Source organism: Microcebus murinus, chromosome 13, assembly GCF_040939455.1.
Source record: "Microcebus murinus isolate Inina chromosome 13, M.murinus_Inina_mat1.0, whole genome shotgun sequence".
NCBI classification, from domain to species: Eukaryota; Metazoa; Chordata; class Mammalia; order Primates; family Cheirogaleidae; genus Microcebus; species Microcebus murinus.
The window spans coordinates 81,070,671-81,084,360 of NC_134116.1; the positions used below are offsets into that span (position 1 = coordinate 81,070,671).

The following is a 13,690-nucleotide window of genomic DNA, read 5'->3' on the forward strand; positions in this document are numbered from 1 at the left end:
TCCGCTCACAAGTCTCTTCTTGTCTTGCAGCATTTTCTCCCGTCACTTACGTATGATTTGTGAGTCTGAAATTTAACTGAGACATTTTTAATACACATTTCAGAGCATCCTTCCCGGGGGGAAATTCAAGCAGCTGCTGCACTATGCAGCTGGCAAGCACCCACTCACCCCAGTGTTTAGAAACATGATTTGTCTTGAACTGATTTCTTGCGCAAGGGCAACATCTTTCTTTTCGGTTTATCTCTGAAACCACTGTCAAACTAAGATGCCAAATAGCTTGAAACATTAGCATTTTCACCTTGTAACTTTACAAGTGCATAACTTCAAACATCTGCATGAAAGTCCAGCTCAATTACAATCACCTGCTTGGTACTACACATACAACTACACACACATGTAAAAATGTTACTCATATGTAGCTCTGACACTCAGAAGTGACAAGGTGTGGCTCTCACAGACCCTTTTTCGGTTAATCATCAATAGTGGCCTGTTAGGTGCCCACTCTTCATTCAAGATCAACCCAGGAGGCGCCAGAGTGTGTTTTCTACAGAGCCGAGTCAAAATCCAACTATCTAAGCAGCCAGTCCCTACAGGTTGGTGTGGCCAGGGTGTATCAGCCCAGCAGCAAGCATGCCCAAGCTCCCACCGTGTGCTCACTGTGCTGGGGCGCAAAAAGGCAGGTTTGGGGCTGAGCTTCCCTGGGGGCTGGTATGCCAAAAGATGGAGACTTGTGAACACAGGGTGAGAAAACTATGGTTTATTTCCAGTGTTCACATTTCTGTTAAAAGTAATGCTTTTAATGGGAAAAAATGCAGCAATACGGTTGTGTTGTTTACAAAATCATTACAGGATTTATTGTGTGATTGATTTAAAAAAAATTTTAATTAAAAAAATGTGGTGTGATCTGCTAGTTAGATCTACATCTAAGCCTATTTGTATATAATTTCAAATATTCAAACTTTTCCCACCTTTCCCCCACCTCACCTCTCCTCCTTCTCTTCCCCTTCTCTGGAAGACACGCAAAATGTATGAATATATATAAAATTTCCCGCCCTAGAGGAAATGTTCCCAGTGTGGGAAGAAAACATCAAAAACACAGGAAAACAGCAGAAATCATACAAAACAATAAAAGCAAGTGCTGAATTGTAAGTGAAGACTTAAGAGCTGTAAATTCCTTTTCTAGCTGTAAATCCCTGAAAATATGGAGTGACTGTGATAATATAATTATCCCACGACGCACAATAATTATGCAAATCGGGGACAACCAAGCCAGGGAAAATAAGGAAAAGAAAGTTGAACCTATAATTGAGATATAAGGCATTAAAACCTAAAGGTGAAATTTTTCAATGGGTGAATCACTTTCCATCTCCAAACTGTCTTTACCTGCCAGCTTCCTACAATGGTTCTAGAACCTTCCTTCATTCAAACCCGACTAGGACTCCTAAACAGCACTGCCCCTGAGAAACCGAAGGGAGAGCCCAGCGGCCAGCCCGCCCCCCCCCCGGGCCCCACCCCAAGTCACCTCTCACCTGTGCCCAGGTGCGCTTAGGCCCAGGAAGCTGCCCCTACCGCACCCGGCTTTGCAGCGCGGAATAACAGCAGGCTCAGCACGTCTCCCGGATGGGTCATGGAGGGTTCTGGCAGCTCTTGGGGCTTTGTCTCCCAGGGACGGACACTCCCTGTGACGCTAAGACTCAGGGCTGGAAGGTGGGGGACACGCGCGGGACAAAGCTCACGTCCCAGGCCGGCCGGGGTTGGCCCGGGGCGACGGGCGCCAGTTTCACAGGGAAGAGCCATGGCCTTCCTGCCAGCGGTGCCCACCTCGGGAAATCCGTTTCTGAGGCCAGATGTGCCTTTCAGGATGAGTCACCGTGTCCGCCTAGCGTGAGGCCGACCCGAGTGGAGCCCGCGCCCCGCACTGGCCCCTCCGCGCAGGAGCCCGAGGCCGGCCCGCGCCGTCCCCGACCGCGGCCGCCCCGACACTGCGGTCCCTCGTGCGCTGCTCGGCGACTGTCGCCTTTCCGCCACTTGCAGCTAAGACACCAAACACACCCAGCCCACCGGGAGCGCGCGGCCCCATAGCCGGAGAGGGGCTTCTGGGAGAAAGGACTGGGCTGCGTGGCCAGGGGTCCCCACAAGGCGCCCAGCGCCCCTTCGCCGGGCGCGCCGGGAGGGCCCGCGGGCTTCCCTTTCCGCGGTCCAGCCGCCCGCCCGCCCGTGGAGAAGCCCCGCAGCCCCGGCGCCGCAGAGGACCGGGCGGCCGGGCGCACGCGGGGCGTCCCGGGCGGGCGGAGACGCCGCCGCCAGCCGCGGCCGAGGCCACGCGCGCCTCCCCGCCCCCACCGCCCCGCAGCCCTGGGCGCGTGTGGAAAGAGATCGCGTCGGATCGGGAATCGGAGAAGGGTTTGTTAGGGTCGCCGGTGAGATGTGGGGGAGCAAAGCGGGCCCCCCACCCGCCCCCGCACAGGCGGCGCCCCCCGGCATAGGCCCCTCCCGCGCGCCCCGAGCCCCGTCGCAGGGAACCGGCCGGCCCCGCGCCGCGGTCCCCGCAGCCTCCTCGCATCACTGGAGGGACGCGTTTCTCTAATTAAAAACACACACAAATGGAAGCAGAGCTGTCCTGCAATAATGCGCTCACGCTGGTCGGGCGCAGAAGTAACAATAACACCCGCAACTCTCCCCTGACCCCACCCACTCCCCCAAACGCGGGGGGCTGAGGCGGGCGCGGCGCCCTCCGGGGTCGGGACGCTCAGCCGCGCCCGCTCGCCCGGCCGCCGGGGGCTGCGGGTGCGGGTCTCGGGCGCCGGGCGGGGCGGCGCTGGGGTCCGGGCCGGGCGGCTCTGGGCACCGGGAGGCCGGGCGCGCCCCGCCCGCGGCGCTGGGGGCGGCCGGCGCCGAGGAGCCGCCCCCTCCGTAACTTTCTCGGTAGCTGCGGGAAGAGGCGGGGTGTGGCGCGCGGTTAAAAGGCGCCGCTGCAGGAGACAGGTGTCGAGGACCCACGGCGCCCGGCGCGCTCCGCTCTTCCCTCTCGCAGCCAGTCGGCGGCGCCCGGCCCAGGCCCGGCCCAGCCCGCGGAGCCCCCGCACCCCGCGCCCCGCCGCCCGACGCAGGTGAGCCCGCCCGCCAGGAGCCAAGGCGCGGGAGGGACCGGGACCGCCGGGAGCCGGCCCGGCGAGGCTGGGTTGCGCGCGGAGGCCCCGCGACGCGCCCCGGGCAGCGGGCGTTTCTCGAGCCGAGCTCCGCAGTTCGGACCGGGCCGGACTCAGGGGCGCGGGGGTCGGGGGCGCGGGGTCCGGGGGCGCGGGGCGCGGGGGTGCGGGGTCCGGGGGCGCGGGGGTCGGGGGCGCTGGGTCCGGGGGCGCGGGGGGCGGGGGCGCTGGGTCCGGGGGCGCGGGGGTCGGGGCGCAGGGATCGGGGGCGCGGGGTCCAGGGCGCGGGGTCCGGGGCGCGGGGGTCGGGGGCGCGGGGTGGGGGGCGCGGGGGCCCAGCCCGCGAGCGGGGCACGGGAAGGAAGCAGGGGCGAGCGCGGCCGGGCGCGCTTGGGTCGTCGTCGCCAACATTCCTTAGGGACAGTTCTCGGCGGCTGCTTCGTCTCGGGCTCCATACGATGCCGCTGACCGAAGTCGGCTCGGAAGGAAACCCGGTTTCGTTTGCGCAGCCGGAAGCCTCCGCGGGGCGAGCCGGCCCGTCCCTCCGCGCCGCCCTGGCGCTCGCGCAGGTCGGGGCGGGCGCCGGGGCCCGCGGGAGCCGGGACCCGAGCCGGGAGCCGGGCCCACCCGCAGCCAGGGTCCCGGCGGCTTCCCGTTCTCCTGATCGCGGCGGGAGGCTGGTTCGCGGCGCGGCGCTGCAGCGGGAAGGACCGCGCGCAGACCGGTCGCCAGAGCCGCGGAGCGCGGCCGGGAGCCGGGCCCTCTAGGGCGACCGTCCCTCCCTGGGGGGATAAGCGCGAACGCTGCCCGGGCCGCGGTCTGAGGGCCGGACACTGCGGCCGCTTACCGGGCCTGTCTGGAGGCGCGCGGGGTAGCCGTGTCCCCAAATGCCCTCTGAGTCCCTCTCAAAACTACTGCGCTAAGTCAGTGACCGACACCTGCGAGGAGGTCGGGGGCGGTCGCCCACCGGTCACCGAAGGGCAGAGGAGCGAAGGGTAAAGAACTCCTTTTGCCACTTCTGGAACCGGCTGGTCCGCCCCGTTCCTTCCTGAAGGGCCGAGCCAGCTCCTCAGCTCGCCTCTGGCCGCGCGCCAAGCAGGGCAGGACGGCCGGGCCAGGCGGGACCCCGCAGGGTCGCAGGGTCGCAGGGTGGGGGCTATGGCGGAACGCGGGGAACAGTTTCACCCCCCTGCTTGGTCCCTCTCACCCTCTCCCTCCGTCCCGCTGGGGAGGCAGACTGCAAGTTGCCGCTGTCCCGAAAGGGCCTTGGAAGCGGGCAGCTGCAGGTGGAGCTTTGAAAGACAGCAAAACTAGGGTTGACTTGGAACTGTGTTTTTCTCAGGTGATGGCCACTGGACAGGTGGATGGAAGGCTGCAGGGTGTGTGTGTCACCACGGGAGAGGCACGGGCGTGAGCCGCTCCTCCACCCCCATATTTTTAGCCAGGTGTATTGGCTGAGGCCAGGGGATCCTTTATGTCAGCGAGTGTCCTGTTTCCCACTTAGCGGGCAGCGCCAGTGGGGAACTGGAGCGTCCCCTTCCATGATGGCTCTGTAAAACTCTGAGAATTGCTCTGGTGGTTCCCCGGGGGCCACAAGCAGCACCTGACCAAGCCGTGGGGCCCTCAGCAGGACAGCGGCTCACCTGACCCGCGCCACACTGGCTGGACTTAAATGGGCCAGCGCTGAGCCCGGACTGAACCACTGGTTTTTCCCTTCCCAAGCTGAATAGGGCTAAATGTTTCCCCAGTGTGTTTCAATCTGAGCGGGCTCTCATGCCTGTGTCTCTCCTGCCTCCCCTGACCAAGGTGGCACTGGGTGGTCTCAGCCTGACCTTGGTGCCCCACCGCGGCCACCACGACCGTGGGTACCGAGAGACATCCATTTTGAGCCTGCTTTGGGAGGCCGGCAGGAAACAGGACACAACTTGCCTAAAATGGGGAGAGGAGGATGCTTTTAAGTACGAGAAGAAGGAAGGATTCACTACCAAGTTAGAGGGGTGGAGAACAGGTGATTCATCCGGATGTGGAGAGGGTGGACTCCTGTTCAGGAGAGGGACTGACTGTGACAGGTACAGCCGTGAATCAGTGCACATCTGGGATGCAGAGGAGGAAGCTCATCCGCCAGCTTCTCCACATCCCCGTGCCGCAAGGGGCCCTGACCCCCGCGGGCGCCGGTGCCGGGCTGCGGTGCGGCCTCGGGCCTCGCTGGCGTCTGCCACTCGGGACCACTGCGTGGAAGTTTCTGCCGTGTTTCCTGATGTGTCACTTTAGAGACACTCCTGAAGCGTTTCAATTTGGAAACCGCGGCCCGCAGTAAACACGTGCAATTGCAGTGCTTACAGAGCAGGCACCTCTGAGCACCAACGGAGCAGCCAGGCCCAGCCCGGCAGCCCGCACGCACAGCCTGTGGGAAAGCCCTGCGCGGGTGGCCTCACATAAAGAAGGAAGCCAGGCCCTTCATGAAGTTGTAACCTGGGGCACCTCAAGTGTAAACTTAGCCATTTCACTGCCACACGCCAAGTCCGTGAAAATTCATTGAAATGTTTTAAGGAAAGTGGCTCTTCGGGGAGACTTGTTAGAACCGTGGATTAGGTTGACTTCTGTAAGTGACACTTTAACCCTGAGAGTCCCCCTTCCCTGGCTTTGCAGCCTTTAAGGCCAGGTCGGCCCAAGCCAGTGTCAGTCCCAGGGGTACAGATCCACGCGTGAGGCTTCGAATGGGTCCCCCGTTGAACGCTGAGCCGCGAGAATGCGTAGGGAGCCGGGAAGACCCCGCAGAGGGTTCTGCGGAGGGTTCGGTGGGTCCAGACCGGGCTCATTAGTGCTGTGGAGCTAAGAAGTATTTTGCTCAGTGATGCTGCCCCGCACACCACATTTTTATTATATGCTAAAAGATCGGGTGGATTACTCAGCTGAACAAGCTAGCCTTGATTAGAGAACACATGAAAACATGTTCGAGATGGTTTGGGAAATATACATTTAATCCTAGGGCAAACTAAGTTGGTTTTGTCCTCACCCGTCTGGGTGTGGTTACGTAAGAGTTGGTGTTTGCTCAGGAAGAGATTTGAGAGTGCTTGCTTAAGCCTTAGACCCAGGGAAATCTCCCCGACTGTGTCCTGACAAGTGACTCCCTGTGTTGTGTTCGTTTGTCTTTTGCAGCGCAAACCGCCCGGCGGACAAGATGGATTGGAGCACCCTACAGACCATCCTGGGGGGTGTCAACAAGCACTCCACCAGCATTGGGAAAATCTGGCTCACCGTCCTCTTCATCTTCCGCATTATGATCCTGGTGGTGGCCGCAAAGGAGGTGTGGGGGGACGAGCAGGCCGATTTCGTCTGCAACACCCTGCAGCCCGGCTGCAAGAACGTGTGCTACGACCACTACTTCCCCATCTCTCACATCCGGCTCTGGGCCCTGCAGCTGATCTTCGTGTCCACGCCGGCGCTGCTGGTGGCCATGCACGTGGCCTACCGGAGACACGAGAAGAAGAGGAAGTTCATCAAGGGGGAGATTAAGAGCGAATTTAAGGACATCGAGGAGATCAAGACCCAGAAGGTCCGCATCGAGGGGTCGCTGTGGTGGACCTACACCAGCAGCATCTTCTTCCGCGTCATCTTCGAGGCGGTCTTCATGTACGTGTTCTACATCATGTACGACGGCTTCTCCATGCAGCGCCTGGTGAAGTGCAACGCCTGGCCCTGCCCCAACACGGTGGACTGCTTCGTGTCCCGGCCCACGGAGAAGACCGTCTTCACCGTGTTCATGATCGCGGTGTCTGGAATTTGCATCCTGCTGAACGTCACTGAACTGTGCTACTTGCTAATCAGATATTGTTCTGGGAGGTCCAAAAAACCAGTCTAACGCATTGTCCGGCTGTTAGCTTAAAAAAAAGAAAAGAAAAAAAAAAAAAGAAACAGACGGCAAGAAAACGATGAGGCAACCTGTGCTTAGCTGTCAAGGCTCAGTCATCAGCATTTCCCAAGACAAAGATTCTGATCTCAACGCAACCATCCGAAACCTGCTCCCCCCGAGCTCAGAGCCAGGGCCTCACCGGTGCCCACGTTAATTTTTACTCAAGTTAGTTCCAGTGAGACCCCGAGCCATAGGGGTTATTGGTGTAAGGCACTTGCATCTCTTAAACAAAGGTATCAGCACCTCTTACTCTGTCTCTGAGGACAGGAAAGAAAGGCTGGGTACCAAAAAGGACACTGACAAGCTTTGGGTGTCCTTCCTAGTGTTTCCTTTGCCAGTGTTCCCTGAATTAAAGGTAAACATAGAGAATCTTGGTTCTTTTATCTGCTTTGGAAGTTTTAATTTCTAACAATGGACAAAGTTACCTAATGCATCCAACCCTGTTATACATTCTTTTTTTTTTTTTTTTTAAGAGAAAACTTTAAGATAGGTTCTTTTGCTCTAAAGCTGTTCTGGATACTACTATCACGTTTCTCCTATTTCAGCGGCTCAGATGGTGAGATGCGACCGGTGTGTAACGAGACACCATGCCTCGATTTAGAATGTGGCCTTTTGGTTCTGACCAGTTCTCCGTGCAGCAGAGCCCCCCATCACGACAGCCGTGGCGTGTAGCAGGGAGCAACCTTGCGGCCTCTCTCTCAAGAGAGGCAAACTATTTCTGAGAGTGATGATGGCCCATGGCAGCAAATGGCCTCGTCTCGAAATTCCGGCGTGATGTTGCGTGCGTGGTGCACGCGGGATGCTCGGGCAGGTACCGCCTGGGTCGCAGGCTGCCCGCCTCTCCCGAGCTGCAGCAGAGGTGGCCAGCGGCGGAGGGACGCCGGCCTGAGAGGCTGCTCGGGCCGCCCGTGGGCCCCGCACAGTTTAACGGTGGGGACGGAACAGGGCCGGAGGAGGGAGGACTTGCTGCTCTTGGAGAACAGACGGACAGACCAGACTCTAAATTCTGTTGATTAAAAATGAGTTTCATCTACTTCAAACGTTTGTCTGCTACCCTCTTCAGCATCCAGTTGTTTTTAAGTAAAAATAGAACTAATGCACATTTGAAAAGAATAGAAAGGGTTTAGGCAAATATTCAGCAGTCCTACAGGACAAACGAACCCAAATGTTGCCATTATCCTCGGCATGGTTCCCAAAAAAAAAAAAAAAAATGTACTCAATGAAAGTAAGCATTTCCTGTGGCCAAGAATAGCATTGTAAAAACGTTTTGTAATAATAAATAATAGCTTTGATTACATGCTTGTAACTGAAATAATTTTGTAATGTCTCAAACATCACTTTAAAAACATTAAAATATAATTAATTCGTATAATGATTAAGATCAAACAAATGGCAAATTTTAATTTCATCTCTAGCTATTGTTATATAAGTACGTGAATCTTTTACATTTCATAACACTAAATGGTAAGTGGCCAGGGTGGCCGTCCACCCTTCTGGGATTCTGCCCCAGTGACAAAAAAAAAAAGCCTCTGTCACCAGAAAGGTCGGTGGGGAAGGGAGGAGGGGAGACGATTCCAGCTCAGCCGACGCCAGGCCCAACTCCATCAGGTCTTTGAGGAGCACTGACCTCGGAGCAGCAGGTCTCGGGGACTGGGGACGTGCTTGGGGAACGCTGAGCGGGGCTGGCACGACCAGTTTGGCTGCGGGATGAATCACAGAAGCTGACACATGGGACGGCCACTCACGGCAAAGACTCGCTAAGGCCTGAGAAGGCTGCTGTGGCGTCTATTTGCACATAACCAAAGCCGATGCTGTAAAACTGCAGTTACTCCTCAGCACGCACGTCCGTGGGAGGCCAGCCCGCCAGGGCGCCTGTCCCCGTGGGAGTGCCGCCTGCCTGTCCCACGGGCCTCCCCAGCCACCAACAGGGCTGCCCCTCACGGCACAGCCTCCCAGCCAGAGGCTTCAAAGCATTTTACACGTCAATAATTATGGGTGCTTTTATGGAGGCCCATGCACTTTTTAGATGGATTTAAAAGGACAGAAAACAGCCCACTTTCACCCGGGTAATAGAAAAGGGGCAATGCTTCCTACCTGACTTCCGAGTGCTCTACCAGGTAGCCTGTTAAAATGACACGCAGCTTTTAAACTAGGGCAGATACGCTCACCCCCATGAGCTGTGAAGGCTCTTGCTCTCAAGGCATTACAAGACTAGGCCAAAATAATTACAGGCTACTACCAAGGAGTTTTAAGAACCGATAGAGAGGTCTGGCCACATGCCTGAAAATTGGAGCTTGAACTCTGAAAATGATCACCCTGCACGAACATCGCAAAGCGTCGGTTTGCGATTCGTGGGCGGCAGAAGAAGCCGTGTCTGGGCGGCGTCCCCCGGGCCGGCTGCGTGCGAGCTCCGGCTGCTCCTGAGTGGCAGGGACAGCCCTCCGCGGACTGCCCGCGAGACTCGCCAGCTGGGAAGCGGGGTCCCCAGAGACTCTCCAGTAGATGAGCGCCGGTCAGAAGACAGTCCCAGCTGGGGGGCCGGGTCAGGTCCCTGCGGGGGGCCAGTGCAGGGCTCTTCAGGGGCCTGGGCTGCCCCTCGTCTAGGTCCCGGACCAAGTGCCCAGCTGGAGCGCAGTCGGCAAGCGCCGAGAGGCCCAGGTGCGAGGACCAGAGTTTGCTCACGTCCCCCAACCTCAGCGCCCTCACCCGAACCCTCCCCAGCTTAGCGGCAATCAAATACGGTCATTCGTGTGAAGGCTCGCCACGCAGGAAAGCTCTGGGTCAGATACAATTGCCATCTGTCTCCACTCGGTGGACCCCAAGCTGGAGAGATCACGGGTGGTGTTTTAGATACGGACGGCTCGAGCAAAGCAGGATAAACCGGGAAACTGGAGAAAAACGCACATTTACGCAGAGCCCGAAAGGAGTGCGACACCAGGGCAGGAGAGACTAGCCGGTGGCCGAGGGCAAATATTATAGCACACACAAAAACGACAAGCGGATGACAGGAATGCTGCTCTGTGCTTAAAGACAAATCAACAGTTACAGAGGGCCACTGGCTTGCGTGCGGGTCAGGGTCTGGACAACCCCGCCTGCACCGCCCCGCGCCCTCTGCACGCGGCGCTCGGGGCCGCACAGCTGCGCCCCGAAGCATTGGCCGGGGAGAGTGGTGTCCTCACGAGGGCACCAGGGAGGAAACACTGCAGGCTCAGAGGACAACAGCGGCAGGTGCCTCCATGCAGAGGATGCAGACTGTGCTTCTAGAACTCCTCGGGCACAGCTTCATCCCTGAAGCCAGTAACCAGCGCAGCGGGGACCCCCCCAACACCCCCACGTTGACAGAGCTCAGGGACGGTCCCAACTGGGTGGGGCATTCCATTATGTTCCTGCGCATCTCTAAGGGTGCATTTTTGTAAATTTGTAAAATTTGTAAATTTTGTACAATTTTGTACAAAAAAGGCTGGTATTTACCGAGCGCCAACTGAGCGCAGGGAATTACCAGGCACCAGGGCTGTAGCTGCGAACAGAACAAAGTCTCAGCCCCTGTGCTGAAGGAGGCAGACCGCCGACAGGTCCCCGTGGGTGCTACCTGCTGCAGGTAAGTGCGGGGGACAAAAGTAAGGCAACATAAGGGAAATAGAAAGTGCCCGGGCACAGGAAGTCGCTATTTAACAAGAGGCGGTCAGGGAGGGCCTCTCTGCTAAGGGCCCTGAAGGAAACGGCAGCTGGCACACTGATCCCTAGGGAGGTTTCCCAGGGGGAGGGAAAGGCCAGGGTGCCGGGGGCCAAGGAGGAGATGAGGCCAAAGGAGGGAGTTGCTGGGCCTTCTGATGGATGGCAACGTGCAGCCACGGTGAGGGCCTGCGCCTGCAAGACCTCCCTCGTGGGGTGACCTGCAGCATCTGCCCTCCGCATTGGTTCTGCCCTCTGCCGGACCCCAAGTGAGTGTATTTGCCACTTGAGAAGACATCAAATGGCAGAGAAAAGATCCCAGTTCAACCCAGACCTTATCCTCCAGCTCCAGGCAGCTCCACATCCCCCAGGTGGCCATTCATTCACTCATCCAGCATTTTGCAACTACTGTGTACCGCCCTACCAGGTGCAAGCTGCTTTCAGTTTCCCTAAGAAAGAATAAAATGCATCCTCTGACAGTCAGGCAGTGGTAACTCTGCCCGGAGTCTCCTGCAAGAGAAATAGTCTTCAGTCCCTGGGTGTCACCCTAGAAGGGAGGTGGCACGAGGCCCCCAATGCAGCCCCCAAGGCCCGGCCAAGGGCCAGCTGCTCTGGACACCACGGTGTTGCTCACTGGCCTCACTCTCACTTAACAGCCCCGTCACCTTTGCTCATTTCAAAATGAAAAGACAGCCAGCGTGATCTGTGTAATTATAGAATTAATATATAAATACATTTTCATTTAAAATTAAGTCATACGGAAGTATACAAAGTCAAAAGTGAAAGTCTCATTTCCCTTCCCTACCCTGATGTACCAGTGTTAACACCCTCCAATCTTTCCCCCATGCACCTGCATATACTTACACACACACACACACACTCACACACACACACACACACAGAGCCATTTTAATTTGCGTTTTTACACCATTCCTTTCTAAGATAGTTTCCCATTTAGTAATATGCCTTGGAAATCTTTCCAGGTCAGTGTGTATAGATATTTGCTCTTTTAACAATGTACAATATCCCATAGAATGAAGTTATGAGACAGTTACATTATTTCCAACTTTTTAGCAAGACTCCCCCTCCTGCCCCCTATTTTTCTAACCTAAATTCAGGGCTTTATGTTTTCCCTGTCCCTTATTGGTTTTGGCTCATCCTTCTGGCCCATCCAGATGTTTTTGAACCCTGTCTCCAGTGTCTTAGCAGTTCCTTCCAACTTTATGTCATCTGTCAGTTTAATGAGAGTGCTTTCTCTGTGGTCACTGAAAGCAATAAAAATGTTGACTGTGGAATGCCTCCAAAGATTTCCTTCTAGCTTAACATCAGTTCATTTACCAACATGATTCAAGCTCATGTGGAGTTTTAAGGATAAATGTACCTAGCCACATCTAGTTCACAGGTTCCCACCTTCATAGGACATTAGGGGAGACTTTGTCGTGTATTTAGCAAATATATCTACGCATGCCCACCATTTCACTAGCCATTTTGAAACCCATTTATGGAGATCTTCATATGTGCAGAGCACTATGCCAGCAGGATGCTGGCCAATGCAAAGATGACTGAAAAGAGGTCCCAGTGCAGATGACACAGGTGCATAAGGTGGTTTATGTCACAGAACGGGACAGTATTTGGCAAGCTGGATGTGACGGGCACGCCAAAGCCTACAGACGCCAGGGTCTGAAATGGTTTCTTTGGGGGTCTTCAGAAACGACTTCCTGAAAACTAAATCATGAAAGATGGCAGGCTTTTCCAGGAAAAGGCCTGAGACTAGTGGTTACTTGGCCTTCTTGGTTTCTCTGAGAAGGTAAGTAACTTACCAAGGACTCCTTATGGCGCTTGACCTCATAACTGGCTGCGCCTTTTGTGCAGACTGGAACCTGCAGCGATGTGCAAAGCCTCTCTCTGCTGCCATCTGCTGCCTACATGGAGCAACTGCAGGGTGCTGCATCCTTCCCATGCCTGGGGTGTCCCTCAGCAGGGCAGGGGTACCAGCCAGCATCCTAAGAAAGTCCTCCACCTGAACAGCCACGTGTAGCCTTATCAAAAAAAAAAACTTCATTGTTTCCATGGCACTGCAGTTTGTAGTCCCAATTTGTAAATATCTAGCCACTGTTTTGTTAGGGCAGTCATAAAAAATGAAAAACAAAAATTCACCCATACACACACTATTTCCGTTCGTGAACAGTACAATAAGCAAAGTCAGTACAATCTCAGCAAACTCCTATAATACCATAGTTATAGTTGGTGGTTTTTCACAAAATTCTTACTTAGGTTTTTTTCTCAGGTTTCTCTCACTATTCTGTCACTTGGATTTTGAGTTCTTACCAGCTAGGACCATAAGTACCTAGAGCTCAGACTATTTCTTACTCAGCATTCATCCATCCTGGGAAAATCCCTTACTGAGAAAATGTTTCCGTCATCATCTAATATTAATGTGGCAGCTCTCTAAAGATTTAGTGTTATTTGGTTTTACTTCCTTTACATTCTTAGGGGAGGAAATCACCTAATATATTCCACTCAAATTTTTCAGTCTACAATTGTGACATCTACTTTTTAAAACCTAAACAACAATAGGTTTGAAAGCAATTTTGAATCACAATAACTCAAGAAAGCATGATTTCTTTCCCATATGCTCTGCCTCTTCCAAAAGAGAGAGATCTCAATTTGAGCAGATATTTGCACACCTATTTTCACTGCAGCACTAGTCACATAGCCAAAAGGTGGAAGCAACCCAAGTGCCCATCAGTGGGTGAATGGATAAACAAAACCTGGTATAGACACACAATGGAATAGCATTCAGCCTGAAAAGGGAAGGACATTTTGATACATGCTACAACATGGATAAACCTTGAGGACATCATGCTAAATTAAACAAGTCAGACACAAAAGGACAAATACTGTATGATTCTGCTTGGATGAGGTACCCAGAGTAGTCAGACTCATGGAGACAGAA

General features: G+C 55.3%; 1 protein-coding gene across 1 annotated transcript; it reads left to right on the forward strand.

Annotated features, from left to right (window-relative positions):
- The first annotated feature begins 2,949 nt into the window (after positions 1-2,949).
- Positions 2,950-7,531, forward strand: GJB2 (gap junction protein beta 2). Its single transcript, XM_076009566.1, has 2 exons — positions 2,950-3,110; positions 6,309-7,531. The coding sequence occupies exon 2, from the start codon at positions 6,331-6,333 to the stop codon at positions 7,009-7,011; it is 681 nt and encodes a 226-aa protein (XP_075865681.1). The 5' UTR covers positions 2,950-3,110; positions 6,309-6,330; the 3' UTR covers positions 7,012-7,531.
- The last annotated feature ends 6,159 nt before the right edge of the window (positions 7,532-13,690 follow it).

Excerpts from the sequence above, each read along its gene's own strand:
- GJB2 (XM_076009566.1), top strand. The coding sequence starts at position 6,331 with ATGGATTGGAGCACCCTACAGACCATCCTGGGGGGTGTCAACAAGCAC.